At 37.7% G+C, this 26,797-nt stretch overlaps 1 protein-coding gene and 3 long non-coding RNA genes across 8 annotated transcripts; 3 read left to right on the plus strand and 1 right to left on the minus strand.

Moving 5' to 3' along the window:
- Positions 1-2,638: 2,638 nt before the first annotated feature.
- On the plus strand, positions 2,639-3,591 carry LOC149046619 (uncharacterized). The gene is made up of 2 exons (XR_016186340.1): positions 2,639-2,862; positions 3,473-3,591. It is a non-coding gene; the product is annotated as an uncharacterized LOC149046619 (long non-coding RNA).
- Positions 3,592-9,666: 6,075 nt separating this feature from the next.
- LOC113673565 (TNF receptor-associated factor 2) lies at positions 9,667-25,950 on the plus strand. Of its 4 annotated transcripts, none has more exons than XM_089204382.1 (8): positions 9,667-9,743; positions 19,134-19,321; positions 19,574-19,628; positions 19,757-19,861; positions 20,297-20,461; positions 20,854-20,931; positions 21,308-21,397; positions 21,744-25,950. In XM_089204382.1, the coding sequence occupies exons 2-8, from the start codon at positions 19,182-19,184 to the stop codon at positions 22,797-22,799; spliced, it is 1,689 nt and encodes a 562-aa protein (XP_089060508.1). In that variant the 5' UTR covers positions 9,667-9,743; positions 19,134-19,181; the 3' UTR covers positions 22,800-25,950. The 4 variants fall into 4 exon arrangements, with proteins under 4 accessions (XP_089060508.1, XP_089060509.1, XP_089060507.1 ...); XM_089204383.1 differs by lacking the exon at positions 9,667-9,743 and adding an exon at positions 12,622-12,697; XM_089204381.1 differs by lacking the exon at positions 9,667-9,743 and adding an exon at positions 13,848-13,988.
- LOC149046620 (uncharacterized) lies at positions 15,216-17,282 on the plus strand. Of its 2 annotated transcripts, none has more exons than XR_016185991.1 (3): positions 15,216-15,352; positions 16,153-16,495; positions 16,734-17,282. It is a non-coding gene; the product is annotated as an uncharacterized LOC149046620 (long non-coding RNA). The 2 variants fall into 2 exon arrangements; XR_016185992.1 differs by having other exon boundaries at positions 15,260-15,352; positions 16,368-16,495; positions 16,734-16,969.
- On the minus strand, positions 16,924-19,292 carry LOC149046621 (uncharacterized). The gene is made up of 3 exons (XR_016185993.1): positions 19,152-19,292; positions 18,074-18,128; positions 16,924-17,608 (listed from the first exon to the last, which is right to left on the minus strand). It is a non-coding gene; the product is annotated as an uncharacterized LOC149046621 (long non-coding RNA).
- Positions 25,951-26,797: the final 847 nt, after the last annotated feature.

Genomic DNA, 26,797 nt, shown 5'->3' on the forward strand with positions numbered 1-26,797 from the left:
CTAAAACGACTGAAGTTAGGCCACCCAAGGGTTATAAACTGGCGCGATTAGTTCCCTAACGGCTCTCAATTCCTTATGCTGATTGGATGTATTCACATGAGCGTCGCATTCAAAATATCAAATACACTTACGGAAGCAATTTTGTTGTAACTTGCTGATGTGATCAGGCTAAACTTATCAATAAAGAAAGATCACGAGGGTAAGGCCTCTTTAGTCTCGTAACTCTGAACATTTCAGCGTAAAAGAAGTAGATTATCGAGATGGGTAAACTAAAAGTGGGTAAGTTTCTAAAGAAACTGTGGTGCAGCGTCGGTGGGAGAGCATAACAGGGTAATTTGGTGTTGTCAGCTGAGTTGATAACGTAAATTGATCATCGTAAAGAGTTTAAAAGCTGACGTTTCGAGCGTTCGCCCTTCGTCAGAGCGATTGGAGGAATTGTGGGTTGTGTTTAGGTTTATATGCAGAAAATGGAGCTACGCTATTGGTGGGAATATGGTGACGAGAAGACAAGAATAAATTCAAGAAAGATGTTCAAGTCGTCTTGTCACGAGCGTGGGACCAAAAAAAAATTAGTAGAATGAAAAGCGCTCGTTGATACCGTGGGGATTAAGAGTGCCAATCAGTGGAAGGTAAATTTTTGTTGTTAAGTTTTGCGGCTTTCCGAACTGCCTAAATGTAGGGAAAGGCCGCAAACTGCCATATGCTGCTTAGAATAATTAGGGAGATTAGTGTCTAGCTACTGGTTTGGATGCGTCCCTGTCATTTCTTTCTACGTCGCGAAGGTGTTGACGGAATCGATCAACTAGTCGTCTTCCTATTTCACCAACGTATAACTTTTTGCAATAAGTGTAAGTTGTATATAGTGAATGAAATTGACGGTGGTGTACGTAAAGTGATCAGTGATCTTATTGGTCTCTTGTGTCCCGACAGTTTCTCTACGTTATGAATTTCAACGGGGAATCTAACAGTAACAATGCTGTAGTTATCATGGCTGGGACTTCTGAAGTTAGGCCACCCAAGGGTTATGAACTGGCGCGATTAGTTCCCTAAGGGCTCTCAATTGCGTTATGCTGATTAGATGTATACAAATGAGCGTCAAAAAAAAATACATGTACACTTATGGAAGCAATTCTTGGTGGAACTTGCTGATGTGATCAGGCTAAACTTACGAGGACTTACGACTTCATCACTACAACTCTTCTTGTGAAGTTAACTTCAAATGCATTCTCAGCAATTCAAGATTTGGTCGATCTCTTATCACTCAGTAGGCAATTGGCGTAAATAACATATCAAGGTAAATTAACCTCCGACGTCCATAAATATGAAGCATGTAAAATACACTGGAAATGTCTCCTACCTTTCATCCGATGGTGGAAAATTTCCATTAAAAAAATTTACCATTCAAAGTCGACATTAAAGAACGATCAGGCTAAAGTAAGTATTGAAATTGAAAGCTGAACTCTACCTCCGCAGTTGATTACTTACAAAAATTTGCATATGAGTGAAACTACCGTGAACTTTACTGATAAAAACTACCGTGAACTTTACTGATAAAAAAAACAATGAAACGTCCAGGACCGGCAAAGGGAAATATTTTACCCCAGGAAGATGTTCAAAACGTTCCCGAAATGTCAAATTCTCTGTGCCCTTGGAGATAACTTATCACAATACAAGCTTTTTTTTCTAAGGATTTAAAACTGATTAATAAATAAGCTTCAGCCGTGTTTGCTTCTGTATACGATAAATACTTCTGGTTCAGCATTCGACGACTTTAGGAATCGGTAACACATGAAACTCCTGAAATAATTACGCCAATTCATCGCTGCTTGCTTCAGAGATGTAAACCTATCTAGAAACAAACTCCGCGCAAATGGCTTACAGGTGAAGGTTTCTTTAATCCTCTGGTCGCGATTCTACAACTCTTCTTGTGGATCTACCTTCAAATGCACTCTCAGCAAATCAAGATTTGGCGGTCGATCTCTTGTAACTCAGGGGACAACTAGCGTAAATAAGATATCAAGGTTCATTCCCCTCCTACGTCCATCGTCTTATCGCTATAAATGTGAAACACGTAAAAAATATACTGGAAATGGTTCCTGCCTTTCATTCTATGGTGGAAAATTTCTATTAAAAAAATTTACCGTTCACAGTCGACATTAAAGTACGATCGGGGTAAAGTGAGTATTGAAACTGAAAGCCGAACTCTACTTCCGCTGTTGATTACTTACAAAAATGTGCATATGAGTGGAACTACCGTAACCTTTACTGATAAACAAAACAATGAAACGTCCAGGACCGGCAAAGGGAAATATTTGACCCCAGGAAGATGTTCAAAACGTTCCCGAATAAAAGAGACTTGCATGTACCAGGGCTTATTGAACCTATCTACAGATGAGTAACGAGAGGGTCGAAAGATAAATCCCCATTTCGTTCACACAGCTTGGTCATGATAACCTCACTAGCCAAGTTGCGTTATTTGTTACGGACCTGAAGATATTGTAGTTCTTTGACAGAAAAACAATGCCCTGAATACATAGTAACAATGTTTAGAGAAACAAGCGACCAATAAAAAACGAACGGTGCTTATTTTTTTCTACTTAGCTAATCAGGGTGTATCAGTATAGACTTGACTTCGAGCTGCTTAACTGAAAGACAAGATCGAACACCAGACACTGCCCTTCAGTTGGTACCTTTGTCAGAAGTGAATAATGCTCATTAATCGTCACGTTTTCAGAAGGATATCTCGATGCCCATTGGGAATCGTACAGTTGTGTTTCTCTTTATTTTTGTGGTTATACCAGTGTATCCTCAGGCCAAATAATCAGGATAAACCAGGTCCTGTTGAGCATCATTGCCTTGAAGGTAAGAGCCATAACTTTGTTTATGTGACGAATCGTTTCAAACTTAAACAACTTTCTCAATTTGTTGATTTGAAGAACTCAACAATAAATCTTCATTTTTCTTCGTTTTCCTCTGAAATCATGCCAACAACTTGACTACCATACGCAATTTTTTCCATTCTTTTTAAATTATTCTAAACATTGTGACCCTGTCACACACACTGGGTATATGGGAAGATAATCGCCACAGTTTCTGACTCTTCCGTCGTTTTAACTGAAACTTGAACCGCATTCATAACAAGGCTGGTCATATTGTTCCCCAGCATATTTCCACCCCACTTATTCCAACCTTATACCACTTAGCTTTAAATTTGCATAGGCAGGTTGACATTTTGAACTGTCAAGAAAACTTTCTTTGTTAATTGCAATAGGCCTCTGTTCACACTCAGCTGCACATATCTTTGGTTTCCTGTGACCACACGACTCACTCACTTCCTCGATCGCTCGGTCACTAAGTTTCGACTATGCATTGACGCAAACAATCATGCTAATTAGCAACAAGCGACCAATCAAAATCACGAACAGTGCGTGTTGAATGCACTTAATACATTTGCTTCTTTTTGTTTTGTTAGGCACAAACCCAGTTCAGTGCACAGAGGATGTTGCAGATGACATTCTGGTGTAAAGAAAAAAGATGAAACAAGAATGTTTGGTTCTTTGTAGTCACTTTTAATGAAAAACTCAATTATGGAACATTTTCAAAAATACGTACTCATTAAGTACGTATTTTGTAAGTACGTATTTTGATTTAAAGCTAAACTTTAAATAAAACCGATCAAAAACTCATGTAAACAATAATCGTACATACATTTGATCGCTTCGGGCCAAAGGAGCGACACGCTATGTAACGTTCTTGTGCCCTCATCCTTCACAAGCTCTTGTTATTTTCACTTCGAAATGCTATGTGGGATACCGCCAAAGTTAGGTCACGACTTACGGGGTACCAATACATGTATTTTTAGTTCACTTGTCAGAGCAAACAGGGCTAGTTAAATAAATTAACCCTTAAATTGCCGTGAGTGACCAAGACAAAATTTCTCCTTACAATATCAACACAATATCAACCAGATAAGTGATGAGAGTAAAGAAAAATATAAATTTGGGGATAATTAGTTGATCCAATACTAAATTCTCTGAACAAACATTATAAGAATCGTATGGTTAGGAGTAAGGAGAATTACAAATTTGATCTGGGAGTTAAAGGGTTAAGAAAATAATGGTATTAATAGTAATTCGGCACCGGAAGTCTATTAAGATTATTTTTTTCGGGAACTTTACTGAACAGGATCACATCTCTACAATCCTAAGATCTTGCTGTCGACACTTTTACTATATTGACACAGAATTCGATGTTTAAAGTTTTAAGTCATATTTTTAGCATAAATTGAGATAACGATGCCAATTCACATTCATTTTATTATTAAAACCCTACGTGCAATATGTGGAACATATTTCATTAGTGGTTGGAACGCCGTTCGGAAAGCTTCCGTTACACGTCAGAGTCTTGTTTAAAACTGGATATACTTAACTTCGGCCAGAACTTTCCAAAAAAACAATTTTGGCTTGGTAAACGAAGCGAAATCAATTATATTGCCATTGTGATTCTGTCCATATTGCCGTGTTTGCGTCAACATAGGTTTAGTAAATTATGGAGTTCTTTCTATCTGTGAATTTTTATATTGTTCTTAGAAAATCAAACTTTCCCTAAATTCACTAACGCCAGCTACGGTAAATAGCGAAAACAAAACCACCGACGGAAACATCCCTTGTGACATATCATTGACAGGGGATTCGGGGATTCCCCTTCATTAACAAATGTCAAACGACAGGTTTCCGATTTAATTCCCTAATGCAAAATTCTCGGAAATGGGGTTGTGCCCTGACTCATTGCAATTTCCATGGACTCGAAGGTTAAACATACAATAACTGCTGAGTAATTTCTAAATTGCATCGTATGGAAACTTTGCAAAATTGCGAGTGAAAAGAATTCGAAAGCAGAGACAAGTCTATGATTTGGGAAAACTTTAGGTTCTGGTCTTCCAAAAAGTGTGCTACATTGAATGTTTTCAGGAATTTGAAGTCATGATTATCTTACTGAGGTTTACAGTTCACTTACTAACCTGCATGCGATTTCACGTAAGAATCGACAAAATTTTGTTGTCATTAATTATGTATGACTCAAAAATCTGTAATCTCAAATCATAAAAATGCGTATCTGGGCACATTGCTATAGTGACAAACCCTATTCTATGGATAAACATCAACAAGGTTACCCTGTTGACCTCGGTTTGGTTATGTTCACTCAGCCATGCGTGATTACATTTAGTTGAACAAACGGCTTCGCTATATCGATTCACAGATAAACCATACAGATAAACAACAATATCTTAGTGATTCAAACAATGCTAGTCAGAAACAAGCGACCAATCACAAAACGAACGGCGTGATCATTTGCGACTGACCACAGTGTGTCAGTGCAGTCCTTACACTAGAGAGCATTAGCTGAACTGCGAGAGAAGAACGACATAAATCGTCCTTAACACTTTCGTCGGAAGAGAATAATGGTCATTAATCGTCACGTTTCTAGAAAGATCTTTCGACGCTCCTTGGCAGTTATGCAGTTGTGCACACAGAGGTTGGAAATGACGCTTTGGTTTAGAGAAAAAAGATGTGAACATTGACAAGAAAAAAACAATAATGTTTGGCGTCGTAAATTGTGAAAAACTCAATAGTGGAACAATTTACAAAATATCTTGGTGATTTCAAATCAAACTCATAAAAACTCAAGTAATCAATAATCATGCATACGTGTAATCGCGCGAGAATCGGAAATTTAATTGTATTAGGTGTAAGGAGCGTCTGTCTCTGTTCCCTCTTCACTGGTTATGTCCGTTTCGAACTTGATACTACTTAGAAGTTGGCACAAGTGTGGAAGTTAGATTCATATGCAAATAGTCTCTGTTCATGCGCCAATCAGTTAGCCACAGCATACAGGTATGAAGTAAGAACAATGCCGGACATCATCGTTACCTTATGGAAGCCAGAGAGTCGCTGTCGCAACTTTGTTTTATGTAATGAAAGTCGGCTTTGAAAATTTCCTTTTTTGGAACTTGACTTTTAACAAGATTAAATCTTAACAAATTAAATTAAAGATTAAATCTTAACGATCATACATTTGGCTGTCATTTATTCTTCTTCTATACTGGCACATTCGGTGTATAGGACAGGTTGTATTTAAGACGATGTATTAGTTTCTAGAAGTCACATGACAGCTATAAAATAATCGTAGCATCTTAATAAAAGTCGTATATCTCTTCTCATCGTCTTACTATCTTAATCTGGTTGTCTTATATCCTTTAACAACACAGAAGCAGAAAATAGAAATATAGATAAATCTTTTCCTCGCTAAGTTCAGAGGGTCTTCTCTCTAGAATGTTCAGTTTTAAAAATGCAATAAACTCCATCAGATGTTACCACACTTGGACACGTATATCAAAGTTCGTCCTTTTATATTGTTATGTTCCCGCAGTTTTGGAAATGCCCCTCAGAACTTTCAGTAAATTTCAAGTACATCGCCGATGCACAGAACAGCCTGTCTCCCACATGATCGCCCGCACTGCCTAACGTCTTAGAAGGTAGGGATCATCCGGGTGATCCTTCCATTAAAGACTCCGTTACATCCGGAGGATCGTTGTCGTCCTGATCCAACGGGTCTGTATTGATATATAATTTACCAGATCATTCGGAACGATCGTTGTGCCACAAGATCATGCAAAGGCAAGGTCTGAATTTTCTTCTCTAAATTTTTCTCCTAAGTGTTATCTCAACTACACGAATCTTTCTTCTTCAGTCGCACAATTGAATGGCTTTCCCAAAGTCAGAGAAATTCTTAATGCTGCAATTGCGGTAAATTTACGGTCAGTACCAATTTCTTATCATGCTCCGATTGCCTTTCGTAATTTAGACTATTTCAGTCGGGGGTTTTCCTAATAAAGAAACAATTTCGAAGTCACCAGTTGGTCAGAATGCAAAACGAAAACGTGTTTTCTTTCGGGTTAACGCTCTGCTTCTTGTTCAAGATACTGATAGGATCGGCGCGGAATGTGGTGCTCAAGTCCAATAAATGCAGGTCAAATCTATAACTGTGAGGGTTTAAAATATACGTAAAAGTTTTTTATATAGGGTTTTCAGCAGGAATAGAATTAAACTGAAGGAAGTACGGTTCGGAAATCGTGATCATTTGGTGGAGCGTAATTACCGATTAAAAATAAACCTTTGACTTCCAATTCATAACCTTCTCGTTTTGTTCGGTCGTACAATAGTAATCTAAGGTTGTATTTAAGCTTGATAGTGATCAAACGAGTAACAACTACAAGTCTTAAATTGTTTCTCGGCGATAAATGAATGTCGGACCCCGACCCGTTTCGTTACCTCAACGACGAAATAGACTCGAAGTTTTCCCATCTATACTACAAGTATAAACGCGGAAACTGATTAGGCTTGCACAGTTAAACAGAGTAGTTTCATTGCTCTGCACTTTAGACCAAATTTCAACATGATTTGCATATATATTCTAACGACTGTGACCAAATCCAATGCTGTTCGTTCGAAGCTGTAGTTTTGCAACAAAATACTAGTTTCACTGGCGTTCTTCTATTAATGCCTGCTCAATGTAAAATTTCGCTTCAATCGCTATTCTTTGGATGCGCAAGCAATCGATTTGCATGAAATTTCGGTTTCGGGAAAGGTTTCGTTGTCATGATCACTATAACCTGCTATCGAGACACCAAAACCATACTACAAGCATCCACATCACCTCTCATGGCGAACCACGTTAAATTGATTCAGAAAAAAGATAAATGCTGTTCACACCGCTTCACATAGCAAGACACACCACATTAATTCAGCAAAATAATATGTATTGTCCACATCGTTTCTCGTAGCAAGACACACAAAATTTATTCAGCGAAACAGTAAATGCTGTCCACATCGCTTCACTTAGCAAGACACTACATTAATTCAGCAAAATGACAAAAACTGTCCACATCACTTCACATAGCACGACATACACATAAATTCTGCAAAACAATAAATAGTGCCCACATCGTTTAACTTGACGAGACACGCCACAATGAATCACCAAAATAATATATAATGTCCCCATCGTTTCAAATGGACATCAAAAAACACATAAATTCAGGAAAATAGTGCTACTTTATTACTGTCCACATCGTTTCACATGGCCAGTAGGAAATACATAAATTCAGGAAAACAATGGTTCCACTGCTAAAATCGTACGTACTGTCCGCATCGTTTCACATGGCCCGCAAGCAATATATAAATTAAGGAAAACCATGCTACTAAAATACTGTCCACATCGTTTCACAAGGCCACCAGGAAATTCAGGAAAACAATAGCTACATTGCTAAACTACTAGGAAAACGATGGTTCCACTCCCAAGCCTGCATTTTCTCGCATATCTACTTGTGGATATAAGTACTCGCACGATTATTCAATCTTTCAATCAGATGCGTCAAGGATTAATAAAACACCTCCAGACAGGCTAAAGCGAAAGATTATCAAACGAAGCCATTTCAGAAGAAAATGCAAATTATTTCCAAGGTTACTAGAAAATTTGCTCGATTGCTTTTAAGTATAGTGAAATTGTGCTTGTCTTTCGTTTGTCGTCTGATGAAATGCATTACGAAGGGTGATCAGAAAAAGATAGGAGCCATCGAACATGATTGGGGCAGAGGTAAAAGAAGCTAAACTTGGATATGATAGGTGGTATTTTAACATGTAAGCATATTTTTCGTAAGTCAGTTTAACTCTTTCCGGTGAGAAGCGAAGTATTTTTATTCCATGGTCATTGGTAATAGATATGTGCTATGCAAAATAATACAAATAATCTATCAGACTTTTTTCGCTTCTCTAATTTAATGCCTCATCGAAATTTTACCAGAGAGAGTCCCCGTTCAGTGCTCAAAGGATGCTTTAGACGACCCACCAAATTACCAGCCGTTCGAGGAAAAGTTGCTGGTGATGACTCATTTCCACTAATCCAAAAGCAGAGTGGCGTAATCAACGAGAAAAGCACGACTCAGAGGCCAGGCAGAGCGTGTGATAAATCTTAAAAACTGGTAAATCAGCAACACAAAGGAACAACTATAAAGCGTGTATTGAAATACCACTCACATCATTGGGCAAATACTTTCTGTTGATTGGTTAATATGTAGGACAGGTTTTATTTAGGATGATGATGTCATAGTTTCTAGAGGTCACACAACAGCGATAAACTAATCGTAGCATTATGATAAAAGTCGTTTGGTTGTCCGATATCCTTTAACTACACTGAGGCAGTAAATAGAAATATAGATAATTCTTTTTTGCGTTGAGTTCAGAGGGTCTTCTCGGTAGTATGCTCAGTTTTAAAAATTCAATAAAGCTCTATAAGATGTTACCACTTTGACGCGCATATCAAAGTTCGTCCTTTTTAGTATATTGTTATGTTCCCGCAGTTTTGGAAAATTTCTTGTACATCTCTAATGATGCGTAAGCATGTCTCCCACATGATCACCCGCACCGCTTAACTCTTCGACGGTTTATTCATGCAGCGTACAACTTGTCTTCAAAAACAGTCTAGGAAAAAAAAAATAAATTCACCCTCTCTGTCTTAAAATGCATCAATTTCCTTTCGCGACAGACTATTTTATATTTCGGGGATTTCCCTAAAAAAGTCAACTGGTGATCAGAATACAAAACAGACGTTTTCTTTCGTATCGGCGCTCCGCTTCTTCTTAAAGAAACAGGATCGGCACAGAGTGTGGCACTCAAATCATAGATGTACGTAAAATCAAGACAACTGAAGGTATAAAATATACGTTTAAGTTTTATTTATAAGTTTTTAAACGAGGATAGCGCTAAACTGCGTTTAAATGCGGTTCGAAAATCGTGATGATTTCATCATTTGATGGAGTCCAATAACCGTACCAACTTAATGTGGCTTAGACTTCAAATCTTATATTGATGCTTTGTTCGCATCGTAAAATGATATTCCAGAGATTTAAACTCAGTGGTGACCGAACGAGCAACAACTGCAAGTCTTGAATTGTTAGCCATTGCTGTCCAAGTGAAACCCGGATTCTCAGAAATAACTGATCAGGAATGTCGCGCCCTGATTAGTTGAAATATTAGTAATGTTCTGTTCCCCCAAAAATGTCTTCAGGATTTCCCACCCGTAACGAAATATAACACTGTGAAAACTGACCAGGTTTGCGCAGTAAAACAAAGTAGTTTTATTGCTCCGAGCTTTAGACAAAATGAGTGCGTTCTTCTTCTGAGTTTCAACTCGGAAGTAATTTGTTTTTTCTCGTACCCTGTTCTCGTCGAACGCCGTTCGACAAATTTCATTCTGTTTATTAACACACGTACTCTATTAGACACTGAACAAAATCTTTGGCGATGTTACTCTTGGTTTATCATCAAGAGTAGTCTTTAGAACCCAAAAAACAGTAAGAAGTTTTCATATTATAATTATTGAAAACAGAAAGGTTTTAGCTTAAATTATAAGCACTTCCATTTTTCAATACGCATATTTTGTTGCCCACTATATTTATACATATGTATATTGTTATCCAATGCTGTTCGTTCGAAGCATTAGTGTTGAAACGAAATACTAGTTTCAGCTGATTTTGTTGAAATGACTTTTCTGTATCACTGCCTGGTCAATGTGAAACTGCAAATCAACCACTGCCCTTTGGATGAGCAGATGATTTGCGTTAAACTTCGGTTTCGTGCGCTAAAAATCTTCGTTGGCATTATTACTGCCCATCTCAAAACCATAAATTTAGATGCATTTCGCAAAGGTGTTTACAATTCTGTGAAGACCTTGACAGAGTTAACAATTTCAATCAAGTGAAAATGGAGTTTCTCTGGATATAAAAAGGCTACCCAGAAAGCACAGACGACCATGTCAGCGCTGTTTGGGAATGATGTAATAATAAGAAGAGATACCAACTTAAAGGATGAAGTCACACAACGCCCGCCGGTTTTTTTTTTTAAAAGTCCTCAGTCGATTACACTTATATTTGTCCTACGTCACATCCTGCTAAACATTCGCCAAGGGGCTTCTCAGTGGGTTCTCCAGTAACCTTAGTTAAACATTGACAAGAACAAGTTTTCCCTGGAAATACAAAGTAATGCCACTTAAGCAGAACTTTGATTCAGAAAGTTTTGAGGGAAAGAATGCCATCTCTTTGCCGAGGACAAATAAAATTTTTTCGATGCTGGTTGGGAGTAATGAAGTGGTGCATCACGATCGTTTGGCGTCTGACGAAATGCATCATGATGGAACGGTCGTCAAAGGACAAAGCCTACTGAACATTTCTGGCGCAAAGGTAAGAGAAACTGAATTTAGATATTATGGAAAATATTTAAGCAGGAGGAAAATTGATTGTGTATTATGAAACAATAGGCCTTTACAAGTAAGGAGTGCCAATTATGCACTGTCAGTGACAATAATAAAGGAAACATTTTTATCGGGATTTTTTCGTTTTGAAAAGCCTTGCTGGAATTGAGGGATTGATACAAGTTGTTCTTTCTTGACCAGAGAAAACCCCTGTTCAGAGTGCAGAGGATGGTGTATATGACCAGCTGCCAGTTTATTCTTCTTCCGTAGAATAACGTCCTTTAATAACTGGTAGAACAATGTCTTCGAGGAGTAAACAAGAATAGGAAAATGAACTTGTTGTAATTACGGGGCAAATAAAGTTAGTTCTGTATCCAAATGCAAGACTGATTGATTGAAGAGGTTCTACTAATGTTTGCAATAACTTAGTAGAGTGCTCTCCGTCGAGTTGCTAATTAGGTTGTTCATTTTTAGGATCTCGTCTATATCATAGTGTTATGTCATAAGCTAGGTGCTAAGGTTGATTGCGAAGGACTGGATAACGACTGGCTGTGCATATGAGATAAAAAGAGAAAGATTAGTCTCTACTACTAAACTGTTACAGGATGCCAATTGAAAGTTCACATTATTGATAGTAGGCATTTTCCTCTTGGCAAAGCATCGCTGAAAATGTCATTGTGATTAGAGAATGTAACATCAGCATGATAAAAAGTTCCTCTGTTGGATTTCTGTTTATTCTCGTTTCACTATTCTTGTTAACCTGTATAAACATTTCTTTTAAATCTGGAACTGAGATAATATACTGACAAAAATTTCAGCACGCTCCATGGCGGAGAGCATTTCAAGTAATCCCAAATACAATAAGAGGAATACATATGCTAAAAAAATGGGAGAAAGCCGTGCAAGATTCACGTCCCCAACCAGTGATAGAGATCGCTTGTAAAAATTCCATTTCATCTTCCTCGTCAAAGTTTATTTTATACTAGGATAATCTATTTCCGTTATGTTAAAAGCGGGAAACTCGACTTTGTCAATTTCCTAACCAAGCGTTTGCTTAATAAGTGTAACTTAAAGCATAGAAAATTACTGTATTTCGAAGTGCTCTTTTTTTGACGGCAGAGATCAATTTCCGAATCGCTCAATGAATTTCAACGGAGGACCAATCAGTAAAAATACTGTCGCTATAATGGCTAAAGCGATTGAAGTTAGGCCACCCAAGGATTATAAACTGGCGCGATTAGTTCCCTAACGGCTCTCAATTCCTTTATGCTGATTGGATGTATCCAAATGAGCGTCGAATTCAAAATACCAAATACACTTACGGAAGCAATTTTGCTGTAACTTGCTGATGTGATCAGGCTAAACTTATGAGGAGAGAAAGATCACGAAGGTAAGGCCTCTTTAGTCTCGTAACTCTGAACATTTCAGCATAAAAGAAGTAGACTACCGAGATGGTTAAACTAAACGAAAAGGTAGATTTCACAGCTGTAACGTTGGAAGAGTGCAAGCGATAAGTACCGTCAAAACATAAGCCAGTGGGCAGACGAATGTCCATTTCGATCGCCTTGTCAAATTCTCTTTGCCCTTGGAGATAACTTATCACAATACAAGCTTTTTTTCTGAGGATTTAAAACTGATTAATAAGTAAACTTCAGCCGTGTTTGCTTCTGTATACGATAAATACTTCTGGTTCAGCATTCGACGACTTTAGGAATCAGTAACACATGAAACTCCTGAAATAATTACGCCAATTTATCGCTGCTTGCTTCAGAGGTGTAAACCTATCTAGACAAACTCCGCGAAAATGGCTTACAGGTGAAGGTTTCTTTAATCCTCTGGTCGCGATTCTACAACTCTTCTTGTGGATCTACCTTCAAATGCACTCTCAGCAAATCAAGATTTGGCGTTCGTCACTCAGGGGACAACTAGCGTAAATAAGATATCAAGGTTCATTCCCCTCCTACGTCCATCGTCTCATCGCTATAAATGTGAAACACGTAAAAAATATACTGGAAATGGTTCCTGCTTTTCATTCTATGGTGGAAAATTTCTATTAAAAAAATTTATCGTTCACAGTCGACATTAAAGTACGATCGGGGTAAAGTGAGTATTGAAACTGAAAGCCGCACTCTACTTCCGCTGTTGATTACTTACGAAAATTTGCATATGAGTGAAACTACCGTGACCCTGACTCATAAACAAAACAATGAAACGTCCAGGACCGGCAAAGGGAAATATGTTACTCTAGGAAGATGTTTAAAAAGCTCCCGAATAAGAGAGACTCGTATGTACCAAGGCTTATTGAACCTATCTACAGATGAGTAACGAGAGGGTCGAAAGATAAATCCCTGTTTCCTTCACACCGCTTAGTCATGATGACTTGTTGTGTTATTTGTTACGGACCGTATTGTACTCGTTTCATGATGTCTCAGCGCCGATGATCACGTCTTCCACGCGTTCCATCCTGATGTAACCTAAAGATGGTAATTTTCCCCTCCTCCTCCGGTAATTGCACCATAGTCGATCCAATAAACGAACTTCCACAACAAATGTTTTTCAATTTTTCTCGCGAACAGTCACTGAGGCATCAGAATGTCCGTTACAAGTACAAGTTTGCATTTGGTCTCAATTCCAGAAGGAATATTCTGAGCTGCATTTTTCCTCAAACAGTGGATTTTAAGGTAAAAAAAACTTTTATTTACAAAAAGCTCGGTAACTGAACTACAGAGAAAGAATTGCGAGTGTAAATCGCTAAACTGATATAAAATATTCATGGCTTTGCAGGATATATGCAAAGGCTGACAACTTTTCTATCATCAATGGGCTCTTGCAGTCCTTTATCTGTTTTGGTTGTTGTTGTATTTTTTTTTAGTGTTTTATTCGATATTTGTCTCTTGCTTTGCGAGTTTGGCTATCTGCCTAGCATATTGGTATATTTAGCCGAGCATTAAAGTGGAGCTGCAACTCTCACGGTGACCATAATAGTAGGATACTTTGCTGAGTCTGGGTCATCAACAAAAAAAAAAGTTTTAACGAACCGACGGACACAAGCAGTTACCTTTCGAAACAAAATGGAAGTTCCTCAAACAGAATGTCTCTGAACAACACGACAATCATGGTCCATTCAGAAAAAAAGTAAATTATGTTCGAATTTAATATTACGAACATTGATTCAAATAAATTTAAATTTCTCTTCACTGACTATTTCTTCAAAACAATCATTATCCGAGAGACCCGGCGGAGGGGAAGGGGGCATTTATAACAGCAGACTTTGAGACAGACTCCGAAAATTCGGAAGGAAATAAATGTTATCAAGCTTAGAAAGGAATTTTAAGGAAAAATTTACAAAATATGCACGTTTGCATATTAATTCAATATACCGCAAAGGTTTTCCGGCGAAGAGGTTTCCACCAGAATCTTCCATAACTGAAAATACTTCATCCTACTGATTTTTTAATTGATCATGAAATGTGTGTGTCAGAGCAACTGCAGTATATTTTCATAGTTTGTATAGGTGTCACCTTGAATATCGTTTATTTCAGAAACAAATTCCAAGTCTCTTTTGCGCCGCTTTATTTGGAGTTATCTTGAGGGTCTCAATGGGGTTAACGGTCAGCCGTAAAACGACCAACAAATTTAGTCGTTAAGCGTAAAAACTGACAAATTGTAACCGTTATTCGTTGAAAAAAATAACAGTAAATTAATTTTCTGGTTACAACAATGGAAATATTTTAACTGTTGGCCGTAACAGCCATCACTCCATTGAGACCCTCTTCAATAAGAGAGACGTTGCGATCGATTGTGTAATACTTGCAAATTATTGATGGACAACGGAATCACTGACTGTGCAAAACAGAAGTTCTGATGCAATTCGCCGACAAAACTATTCAATTGCGTTCCCTGTCAGTATTTACAACCTACGTGTTAAACCGTGACTAGTATCGGCTGCAGTAAATGTTGCTTCATCACAAAACTGAAATCAGCGATACCAACCGAAGGAACAGATCGTCAAAGGACTTAGCTGCGGAAGAGGAACTCTCGGAGTGTAAGTGATGCTATATTTTTATCATGGGTGCTTTATATTAAGACATTTCATTGATACGTTCACTTATTGTAAAATAGGAAGAGCTTGGCTAGTTTACTGAGTCAAACAAACCAGCGACAAAGATGCTAACACAAACAGTACAACCAAACCTGTATTTAGCGGTACTGTATTTCGCGGTCACCCTGTATTAAACGGTCAGTCGTCAAAGTCCCGAATTTGTTTCTCCTTGATCACTTTTCTTAAGCGGTCACCTCTATTAAGCGTTACCCTTTTACTAACTCTCAACTTGGTGTACCAAGTCTATGATTTGGGAAAACATTAGGTTTTGGTTTTCTGAAAAGTGTACTACACTGGATGTTTTCAGGGATTTGAAGTCATGATTATCTGTCTGAATTTACCGTTCCCTTGCCCACCTGCATGCGACAAAATTTTGTTGTTATAACAACAACACGAAAGATCGCCAATCGAAGAAGCAAATACACAAGTCAATAATTCATGTTTTTATTTGTTGTAACACAAAATAAATACGGAGATTGAACTGCTTATCACCTGTTACACGATTAGGGCGCATGTCGGGCTCGGTAAGCAGTTTTATAATTTAAATTAATGCGCCATATGCGTGTTATGTATTGCACACTGTCATCTGTAATCCCAAACCATTGTGACATAAACGAATTCTGTGGTTAACCCTATTGACCTCGGCTTCTTTATGTTATTGATTATATCTCAAAGAAGGATAATGATACGCATATATTAAATAGTATACAGAATGACCATTGGACCGGACCTTTCCTTTCTAGCTGACCGATTTTTGATGAACCCCTAAGCGTATCGAAATTATGAACGACCAATCATAAAACAAACGGCGTGTTTATTTGTGACTGACCACAGTGTGTGTGTCAGCGTGGTCCTCACACTAGAAAGAATTAGCTGAACTGCAAGAGAAGAACGACAGAAACTTTCCTTGGCACTTTCGTCAGAAGAGAATAATGGTCATGAATCGTCACGTTTGCAGAAAGATCTCTCGATGCTCCTTGGCAATCATGCAGTTGTGCTTCGCGTTATTTTTTTGGTTATACCAGTTTATCTGCGGGCCGAATGATCAGAATAAACCAGATCCCATTGAAAATCATTGGTTTGCAGGTAAGAGTCAATCACTTTGGTTAAGTGACGAATCGTTTTGATCTGAGGGACAATTTTAGATCATTTTTCAAGTTATTGGTTTGGAGTAGCCAACCATAAATCTCTCGTTTGTTCGCTTTCCTCCTCTACTTACAGTAATTTTTAATTCTCAACAAGCCATTGGACAAATTCGTTGAAAAACGAAGTTACAAATAAAGTTGAATGCACTTCATATATTTGCTTTTTTTTGTTTTGGTAGGCACAAACCTAGTTCAGTGCACAGAGGATGTCGTAGATGACGTTCTAGGCTTGAGAAAGATCAAGATGGGAACGCTGACCAGAAACAAACAATAATATTTGGTTTCGTAAATTGTGAAGAACTTAATTGTGGAACGTTTTACAAAATATCTAGCTGATTTCAAATCAAACCCATAAAAACTCACTTGTAATCGTTAATCGAAAATTTAATCATATTAGGTCTAAAGAGCGTCTGTCCCTGGTTCCTCTTCAATTGTTATGTCCGTTTCGAACTTTCTACCACTAAACAGTTGGCGCGTGAAGATTAGTCCATATGTAAATAAATTCTGTTCATAAGCCAATCAGTTAGCCATAGCATACAGGTACTTGGTTTAAACAATGACATCATCGTAACTTTAGGGAAGCCAAAGAGTCGCTGTCACAACTTTGCTAGATGAAATGAAAGTCTACTTTGTAAATTTCCTTTTTAGGAACTTGACTATAAACACGATTATATCTTTACAAATTTACAATCATACATTTGATCAAATACACTTCTACTATACTGGCACATTATAGTGCAATGAAGTCCATTTTTGTCATAAATAGCAAAACCGTTGATAACTCTCGGTCAGAGTTTATTATTACAACAATATGTGCAATAAGTGGAATATGTGTTATTAGTAGTTAACGCGAAAGCTTCTAAATAACAGTCACAGTCTTAAGAAGTGGATGTACATTATTCAGGCCAGAACTTTCGAAGTATTTTTGGCTTGATCAGTTTATACCAACGAAGCAAAACCAAGAATATTTCCACACCGAGTTTGCGACACTGTCCATCGGCGCGTTTCCGTCATCGCACATTTAACAGGTGACGGTGGTCTTTCCATGTGTAAACTGTTTAAATCAAATCAAATTTTAGCCCTAAATTCACTTAGGCAAACTACAGAGTATAACGGAAAATAACCGTACGAGACAAACCCATCAGTAGCAGTTGCAGCGCTTTGTTTTTTTGTCTTATTGTGTGACCTCCGAAGATAATTCGGGGATTCCCCTTATAAAGGTTGAAAAATACAGTTTAAAGTCTCAAAACGTCTGGAATATTTAATTACAAAATACTGTACCTTGACGCCCATCTTGTTTTGCAGAGATGAAATTCTCCGATAATCAATCTTACACATGTAAGTGAAGAATATTTATAAGTTGTAAGAAGAAGATAGGGTGTACGTACAACTTGCATTTGAACGAATATGGCCCGATATCGACAAAATACTAATGCTAATCGCAGATTTGAATTATTCCTAGAATTACATGAATTTCTTTCTAAGATCATAATATACTTTACAGTAAAGTTTCTCCGACCTTAAATCGCTTCGTTCGGTTGCATATCCGCTGCTGTGCCTGGGACCTCTTGAAACTAAAATAAGATCAGAGAAATAACGAAAAAAAGGTTTTAAACCATTGATCGTCGGTATCAGTGCCGCTTGATTTCTCAGAATTCGAGTCGTGCCTCGACTCGTCGCAATTTACATTTGTTTTATTACTTTAGTTCTTTCTTTTAGTCATCTCCCCCTTATTTACACATAACACTGCTCTAACCGACTGGGGCTTAAGTGATGATCAATGTTTTCTACGCGCCTTAAACTAGGATTGTTTCCTCGATATCTACAGCTCTGAAGCGAGATATTGATTCGGAAGTAAGCAAGGCTTGTCTTGTTTTGACAAACTTGCTCCAGTTACTAAGCAGAAGGAAAGAACAACATCGACGAATGAACACGCATTGAGAGTGACCCTAGGAACCCATAATACTAATGACCCTAGGAACCACAAAAGATTTTTTTGCAAACGTTGCTATCCGCTTGCTTACAAATCGAGTTTCAAAAAAACCTCCAAATTTCAGACAGAATGAACTCTGGCGAAATGATGATTGACCAATTTAAAGCACTGCTACGCTGTCATACACACTAAGTATGTGGTAAAGATAATCGCCTCAGTTTTCTGACTCTTCTGTCGATTAACTGAAGCTTGAGTCGCATTCATAACTAGCAAAGGCTGGTCATGTTACTCCGTAGCATATTTTCAATCCCCTAATTTCAACCTTACACCACTGAGTTTTAAATTTGCATTGGCAGGTTGACATTTTGAACTGTAAAGTAAAACTTCTTTGTTTATTTTAATAGGCCTCTGTTCACACTCATCTGCGTATCTGCGCATCTTTGGTTTTCTTGGGACCACACAACTCACGCACTTGCTCGATCCCGGGGCACTAAGTTCCGAGTTGGGCCCACTCTAAATTTCAGTTATTATCAGTATTTTTAAGAGCTAATTTACAAACAACTACTATGAATACGCTGAATACAATTACTATAAATACATGCCACTTATTAGCTGATTTCAAATTCTCTTATCCATTTCTTTTAAGGGAGTCATCAACACCAACCTGGAAGGATACACCACTGATATCTCCTGAATGCCAGGGTATACGTTTTCTATGAACAGCGCCGTTGATTCACGCTATTTGTGTTTACTGTGCAAAAACATCCTCAAAGATCCTGTCCAGACGGGTTGTGGCCATGTTTACTGCACCTCTTGCATTCCTCGCCTCAAGAGGTAACCGAGTCACTGATCATAATCTCAATAAATTTCGAAAAACAAGCCTAAACAAGGCTTTGTTATAGGAACTCTGCAATGTAAAATAATCTCAAGGGTTCATGCACCTTTTGCAGAGGTGTGTAGTAAATGTAAAAAGGTTTTGGTTGGCCGAGTTAGCGTGGGATTAGTGAAATCAACTGTAGAATTGCCTCTATCAGCATCATCATTAGTGCATCCAAATTTCACCGTTACGAATTTTTCAATTAACAGGGATGATGGGACCTATATTTGTCTTGTTGACAAGACACCCTTCGCAGCAGACCAGGTAAATTTGTAAGGACACATTCTTAACATGAAATGGTATAGTTGGTGTTAAAGGATCCAATATTAATCAGGCCGAAGACCCGCTTTGATAACTTTTTTAACGGAAACGTCTCTTTAATTTGTATGCAGATATTCCCCGACAACTTTATGAAGCGCGAAGTTCTTTCCCTCGTAGTCACGTGCCCTAATTCACCGGATGGCTGTAAGTGGAAGGGAGAAGTGAGACATATTGAGGTAAGTCAAAGTAAGAAAAGCCAAAGAACCAATCACGCTACAAATCGCAAGTAGGATTTACCATCTGGTAGAGTAAGGAGAAAGTCTAAATTTCATTGGTTGAGAAGGGGGCCCAATCCTTTGGAAAAACAAAAGTGCCAATGGCGATCGAAATCGCTCTCTCTTTTACCTGTAAATCATGTCTTCATATTCCCTGCTAATCTCCTCTCCATTTTCAGTCTGTTGTTTTTCAATGCGTTCTGACAAAAAAATATAAACTTTTCCCAGCCACGCGCACCAATGGGCAAAGAGAATAAAACTACTGAGTTTTCTTAATTGTACAAAGTGTATTCTTAGGACTACTGTAAAACTATATCAAGCGAGGAAAATGTCAAACAATACACAAAGAACGGCGCTTGATGGAGGTACTATGATTTTCTTTTCTGTCTTGTGTAGAAACACCGGTCTACCTGCCCTGAGGAAAAAGAAAACTGCTCTAACCGTAACTGTCAAGAACGTGTGAAAAGATCCCATCTTCAGCGACATCAGGAACATGAGTGTCTTTATCGCACCCAACAGTGCTCCTTGTGCGGTGATTCTATGACTGCTGCTGTTCTTAAGGTCAGTTTGATCACCCCTCTAAAGCTACTTTTACCGCAATAACACTTCTCATTCAGGCGCTTTTTAAATCATATGACCAGTGTGGTTTAGTTTGTTTCAAGGACAACACCATAATGCCTTGCTTTTCATATATGCGTATGATTAAAATTAACTCTACACCATTTGCAATAAGTGACAACAAATGGCCAACTCCTTTTAACATGTCGGACGCGCCTCTGTCCTTTATCATCGGTTTTCCGCGTACACTTGAATTCATACGTACCTTTATTGAATCATCTTCAAAACAAATGAATTCTCACCAAGAACTTAACAGAAATTATGACAAAAATTGTTCCGATCCTCGTTCTTGTTTGTTATTCACTTCTGTTTTTGTCTCGATTCCAAATTTTTAGACTCATCAAATACAGGATTGCAAAATGTATCGCATTCAATGTCCCGGATGTGGCAAAGAAGGAATTCCGCGAGGAGAGGTAGACATGTTTAAAACGTCAACTAATTGCATGCACATTTTTCCTGGTGGACAGTCAAAACAGTTAAACAGAATTCGATTATTACTTTCGGAAATTTATCTCAAAGCTAAGGAAGAAGTTTTACCTTATTCTTATGAAGTGCCACATTTGCATCAGTATGTGTTATTTTTGTTGTTGATCTATTTCATTTTTGTAATGCACTTAAGTCTGCAGAATTAGATCGTACAACTTAAGTGTCCACCTTTCCTTCAAAAAAAGCAATAAACAAAATATTACACTGCTCTTCTAAGACACGGAAATTTAGAGAAACCCTTCTGAGTTGTCGACCTAAGCTTACAAATAGATTTTTACCCTCCTTTAATTTCAATCCTCACAGATGGATAGCCATGTTAATCCCATTCATGGTGACTGTGAGGCGGTCGAGAGGACCTGTGCATTTCAACAGATTGGTTGCAGCAACAACAAGGTTCGTATCATAATGAAGGTTTCACCTAGTTGCCTTTTTAAAACTATTGAAATAAAATTTATCCTTCGTATGGGCCACCTACCGAAGTGATAATAAAGTTCCCCCGGTGTTTCACTATTCGAAACACTGGCGTGTTAAATGAAGTCCCCTTAAAAGCCGTTTTATTGAGATGTCTAACATCTTCAAAAACGGCTGCAAAAGATATTCAACCGGGGACACTAAATCTACGAAAAGTTGCAATAAAAGTATCAAAAAAGCAAAGACGATTTGTCAAGTAGAAATTTCGTTTACACACACCAACTACCAAATAATCAGGGATGATTTTCTTAAATCCCTGCACTAACAGAAAATGAAGCAATCCGAGGTCAAGAAACATAATGAGCTGAGTGCAATTTTGCACATAAATCTACTTTTGACGAGTGTTCTTCGGCTGGAGGAGCAAGTTAAAAGTCAGCTTTCTATGGGTGGTGCATGGGGTGGTGGCACCTCCGATCAGTGGATGAGACGATCGGAGATGACCATCGCTAACGCCATATCAAGCATCGACACAGTGGTACGCGAGCAAACCGATTTACGACAGAAGCTAGAAGATAATTCTATGAGACTTGTTTCGATGGAAAAAAGAGTTTCAACCCATAGAGACCAGTTCCCACAATCGGCAACTTTCTCTTCGTTACAACCACTCCCCATTTCGGACGAGATTTCACGACGTCTCACAAATGCCGAAAATGGCACCAATAACATCGAGTTCTTAGTAAACGAAACAAGGCGTGAGTTGAACGAAGTGAGACAAGAAGTATCGTCTGTTAAACGCCAATTGGATGGCGCAGTGGACAGTATTAGACGACTCGAACGAAGAATGGAGTCTGTGGAACACAATTTGGCTCTCAGAAATGTTGTTTTGTCGGATATCGAAGAACATGTTCAACAGCAGCAAGTTTCTACATATAATGGGATCTTACTCTGGAAAATATCGGATTTTGCACGTAAGAAAAATGATGCCGTAACTGGGCGAGAGGTCTCAATATATAGCCCGTGCTTTCATACCAGTCAGCATGGTTACAAAATGTGCGCGCGACTTTACTTAAACGGCGATGGAATGGGTAAAGGAACCCATCTGTCGCTGTTCTTCGTTGTCATGCGTGGAGACTACGATGCATTGCTCCGCTGGCCATTCAGACAGAAGGTGACCTTCATGCTGTTAGATCAAGATAACGTAGAGCACGTGGTTGATGCTTTCAGACCCGATCCAAACAGCTCATCGTTTCAAAGGCCACGAAGGGAATCAAACATTGCGAGTGGGTGCCCGATGTTTTGTTCTCTATCGGAGTTAAATAACCACGCCTATGTGAGAGACGATGTTATGTTCCTGAAAGTTATTGTAGACACGACAGATCTCTGAAAATGTCGGAGCTTTGAGTGAGGGTGAGGAAAAAAACGGTAGAGATATCTAAGAAATATCCAAAAAATTGAATACTTTCTTGAAGAAAAGGTGAGTAGTTTCTGTGAAATTATGCGAGAAAAAACAGAGAAGAAAAAAAAATGTTCCATAACATTCAACAAATTTTCCTTGACAATCATTGAGATATGGAATGCCCTATTAGTTCTTATAACACAGTAACTGTAGGAACGACTTAAAATCGATAGAGTAGTCCTCCGCATGAAAAGCGCATGCGAAAGGTATATAAAGAAATGTAGTGCAAATTCAAGATGGATGACTTTGTAAACTGCCGTTCGTTTGAGGCACTTTCACGTAGGGCCCCTTTTGAAATTCTATATGGAGCCTTTTATAATCCTGGTTACACCGAAACAGGATTCTGGTGTAGTGCATGAATACTCTACGAAAAGGTTTATATGAAGCCAACTGATTAGTCGTATTTGATGCGGCATCAACAGTGTGAATTTGACTTTGTAAATCCCCTTTAAAACTTTTATCCAGCAATTAACTGATCACATATTTTTTGAAAGTCTTAAGCGATTTACGTAAGTATTTTCCGAGCTCTGCCCCAGGAAGAAAAAGCTGGGGAAGCTAAGAAAAATACAGCATGAGGGTCGAATTGTATTGAAGCACAAGTAATTCACGAGTAGAAGATATTCAATATTTTACAGCATTTTCGCACAACCGAGGGGTGGCTGACCTTAGCTAAATTCGCCGGTAATTCCAGTAGATCCTTGGAATGCAAATTCTGCAAATTAGAGCCATATTCAATATTGCTGAACAATTCTTTTTATCGATATTCTCTTCACAATATCAACCATTCATCGAATTATACCAAAATAGTTAGAATGTACGTTACGTTTGCGTGTAAGGCATCAGATACAAAGTTTTTTTGTAGTAATCGACTTTGATGTGTCATTACAACGTTTTCACCTACAAAGGCAAGTTGCAGTAATTCATACGGTGAGGAAAGTGCCCTTGTTGTTGTTGTTTTTTTTAATTTTATTTTTCAAAACCTAAAACCCATACAAAAACCACTCGGAGTCAGTTGTTACGGTGGGAGAGATTTTTTTGGTCGCTTCAACCGATAGCATAATGTGTGCCATCAGCCGACAGTTGTCACCAGCAACGGCGATTTTTTAACGTCAGTGTCAAGTGAACTTTTTCTCAATATCTGATAAAGTTTCAATGATAAGTCAAAATCTTTCAGAACAATGAAATTCACACGTTTCATGTCTTAGCGTTTAAAACGAGTGAAATCTGAACTATTTTTATCCTTACTATCATCATCATTATAATTATTATTCATATTATTATTATCACTATTATTACGTTTATAATTAAGAGTTTATAGGTTCGAAATGTCTATTACGCACAGCAATAGACAGCGATTGATCTAATGGCTTTCGAAAAAGCAAAGTTTTTTCAAATCTCAGCAATAAGGCAGGCTCATTTCTTCATTGAATAATAGCTTATCATACGTGCCACACACTTTACTCAATGTTTATAAACAAATAGAGAGCAAGTAGCGCAGCCAATAAGATTGCAGCATCTTTCATAGAACGGTGGAAGATTATGTCAAGTACTATCGATAGTATTTTTGTCATAATTTGTCTCTGCATTGTATAAAGGCAGCGAACTTTTTGCTTTTGAGTGGTTAAATATAATCAATTAAAGTATTAAAAAAGTCTGGTAAGAATAGAACATATTCTTCTAAGAAACTAATAAAACGATGCGGACTCATTTGATAAACATGGCGAGTAACAAAATAGAAGAGAAATTTATGGTTTAAAATTTACGGCATAAATTTCGTGTTTTATTTTGATTTGGCTGGTCCTTGTTTATGTCTTATTGGAAGCAGTAAAATAAAACGGGGAAAATCTTTAAAAAAGTCTTTAAAATTCGGTAAAACAAAAGCACATCCCGTTAAAATAGAACCAGGCTTCAGTTTGATGGTGAGTTTTAGAGGCCAGAAAAGGGAACTACAATGCCTAACTTCCAGTATGTCCACTACGTTTTGTTACAGTGTAGAGGTTGGATATGTTGAACTGAAGATTATCACATAGCATTGTTACACTGAGTGTTGGGAGTAGTCGAGACTTCCTCGGCTTTCCTTTTATGACTCTGTCTTGGAATATTTTCGATGATATATATATATATATATATATATATATATATATATATATATATATATATATTATGTATTGAGATAGGGAAAATCCCTATCTTAATACATATCGCGCTCTACTTTTATGTATCGAGCACTGTAAAACAGAAAAATCAAATCACAAGACTTCCTAGATATAGATGTATATATTCATTTTCAACTTAGTAGCTTCATGCTGTAAATTCAGGTACTAGTGTTTTAGGCACTACAAGTATAAGAACCCTTACTATTAGGGTACTTACTTATGGTAGTCTCGTTTATTATTGTTAGCGTTGTAAATAGAGTGAGTTTTTTAGTATAGTAAAAGCAAACAAAAAAAAAGCAAAATATATTGTCGCGTTTTTTGGATATAAACCTCACCGTGTTTCATCATTAAATCGTTGTAGCTTGTTTGAAATGGGATAATAACTGCAATTTTCGCCATCTTATTAATGTTCCAATTTTGATGACCATGTGCTCTGCACTACAACCGTCTCTGTAATATTTTGTCGTAGTAAACAAATGTCGCATCACGGAAATGCCAATTTAGACAACTGCGAAACAGGAGAGCATGACGCTTCTCCTTTGGGTGTTGAAGAGACGCTTCTTGGCTTTCCTCACGGTAATTTAGTTATTAGAATAGTGCACTCATATTTCAGGGATAACACTTTGAAATCCCATAAAGCCCTGATCTTTCTCATTTTTTTGAGTTCTTTTATCTAGATGCATGAATTGATAATTCCACTGCTTAGAAACTAGGCACTGTATTATAACATGCTGGATCCTTACACAACAGTAATTTTAATACTTCCTTGAAATATTTGAAATATTGTAAATATTCAATTAGATGTTAAGTTTGTGATTAATTTTTTTAACTATTGCTTAAGAGTTACTTTGAATTAGTTTCTAGTGCTCAAAATTAGTTTAGCTAGTGGAAATTAAACACAAATAAAGTTTCTTACTCTATCTTATCTCATAGTTCTGTCACCTATTACACTTTCAACGAAAGGAACATCTAGAAATATATCTACCCTACAATTCTATGTTCTTTTAAATTAGAATATTCAGTCATTTTCACCACACTATGAGTTCGTTTCAAAAGACTCTAGGCATAGATAAAACTGAGCACTGCGTGATATTGTCTAAATGACTTATCTACAGTTCTAATAACCCCTGCTTTCAATTTTTTCTTTGATTGCACCGCTGTTTCCTTGTTTGCAGTCTGTCTATAGTTTTTTTTCTTGTATTGGTTGATATTAGGGCACCATCACTACTGCACCTACTTACCGCTGTGATTCAACTAAGAAACCATGGAAATAGCGCCTCGAGTTGAATTATAATGTTATCTACACAATATAAGCGACTTAGATGTAGTTAATGCTGCATGTACATTTTTCCGAGGATGGTAGCTAAAATATCGCGCCACCAAACAGTACACTGTTCTAGACATTGGCCTACGCTGTTTTCGCCAGCAAAATTCCTCGTTTCAGTGCACAGACAATGGCAGTAGTACCTCTTCCTACCACGGTCGCAAGTGTGAAATTAGTCACTTGCCTGGTTTAGACTTGGAATTGTACCAATTCCTACCAAACATACTGCATTTACTATTTAATAGACTACTGTTTGACTCTTCTCCACCTTTTCGCAAAATAAACACTTTATAGGATTCAAAACTGAGATCCTGGGTCAACAAGATAATAACTAAGAGGTTTCTAGGCAGGGAAGCACGAAGTTTCACTCTCTTATGTAGCATACTGCAAACCTCGCACAAATCGTGTGCCAACCTTGTCCCATTGTGTTACCAACCACGCGCCAT

The sequence above is a fragment of the Pocillopora damicornis genome, chromosome 4 (genome assembly GCF_964200805.1).
Source record: "Pocillopora damicornis chromosome 4, jaPocDami1.2, whole genome shotgun sequence".
Classification (NCBI taxonomy): domain Eukaryota; kingdom Metazoa; phylum Cnidaria; class Anthozoa; order Scleractinia; family Pocilloporidae; genus Pocillopora; species Pocillopora damicornis.

Excerpts from the sequence above, each read along its gene's own strand:
- LOC113673565 (XM_089204382.1), top strand. The coding sequence starts at position 19,182 with ATGCCAGGGTATACGTTTTCTATGAACAGCGCCGTTGATTCACGCTAT. Across the intron at positions 19,322-19,573 it reads TGCATTCCTCGCCTCAAGAG|GGATGATGGGACCTATATTT; the intron begins GTAACCGAGTCA and ends TTCAATTAACAG. Across the intron at positions 20,462-20,853 it reads TGACTGCTGCTGTTCTTAAG|ACTCATCAAATACAGGATTG; the intron begins GTCAGTTTGATC and ends CCAAATTTTTAG.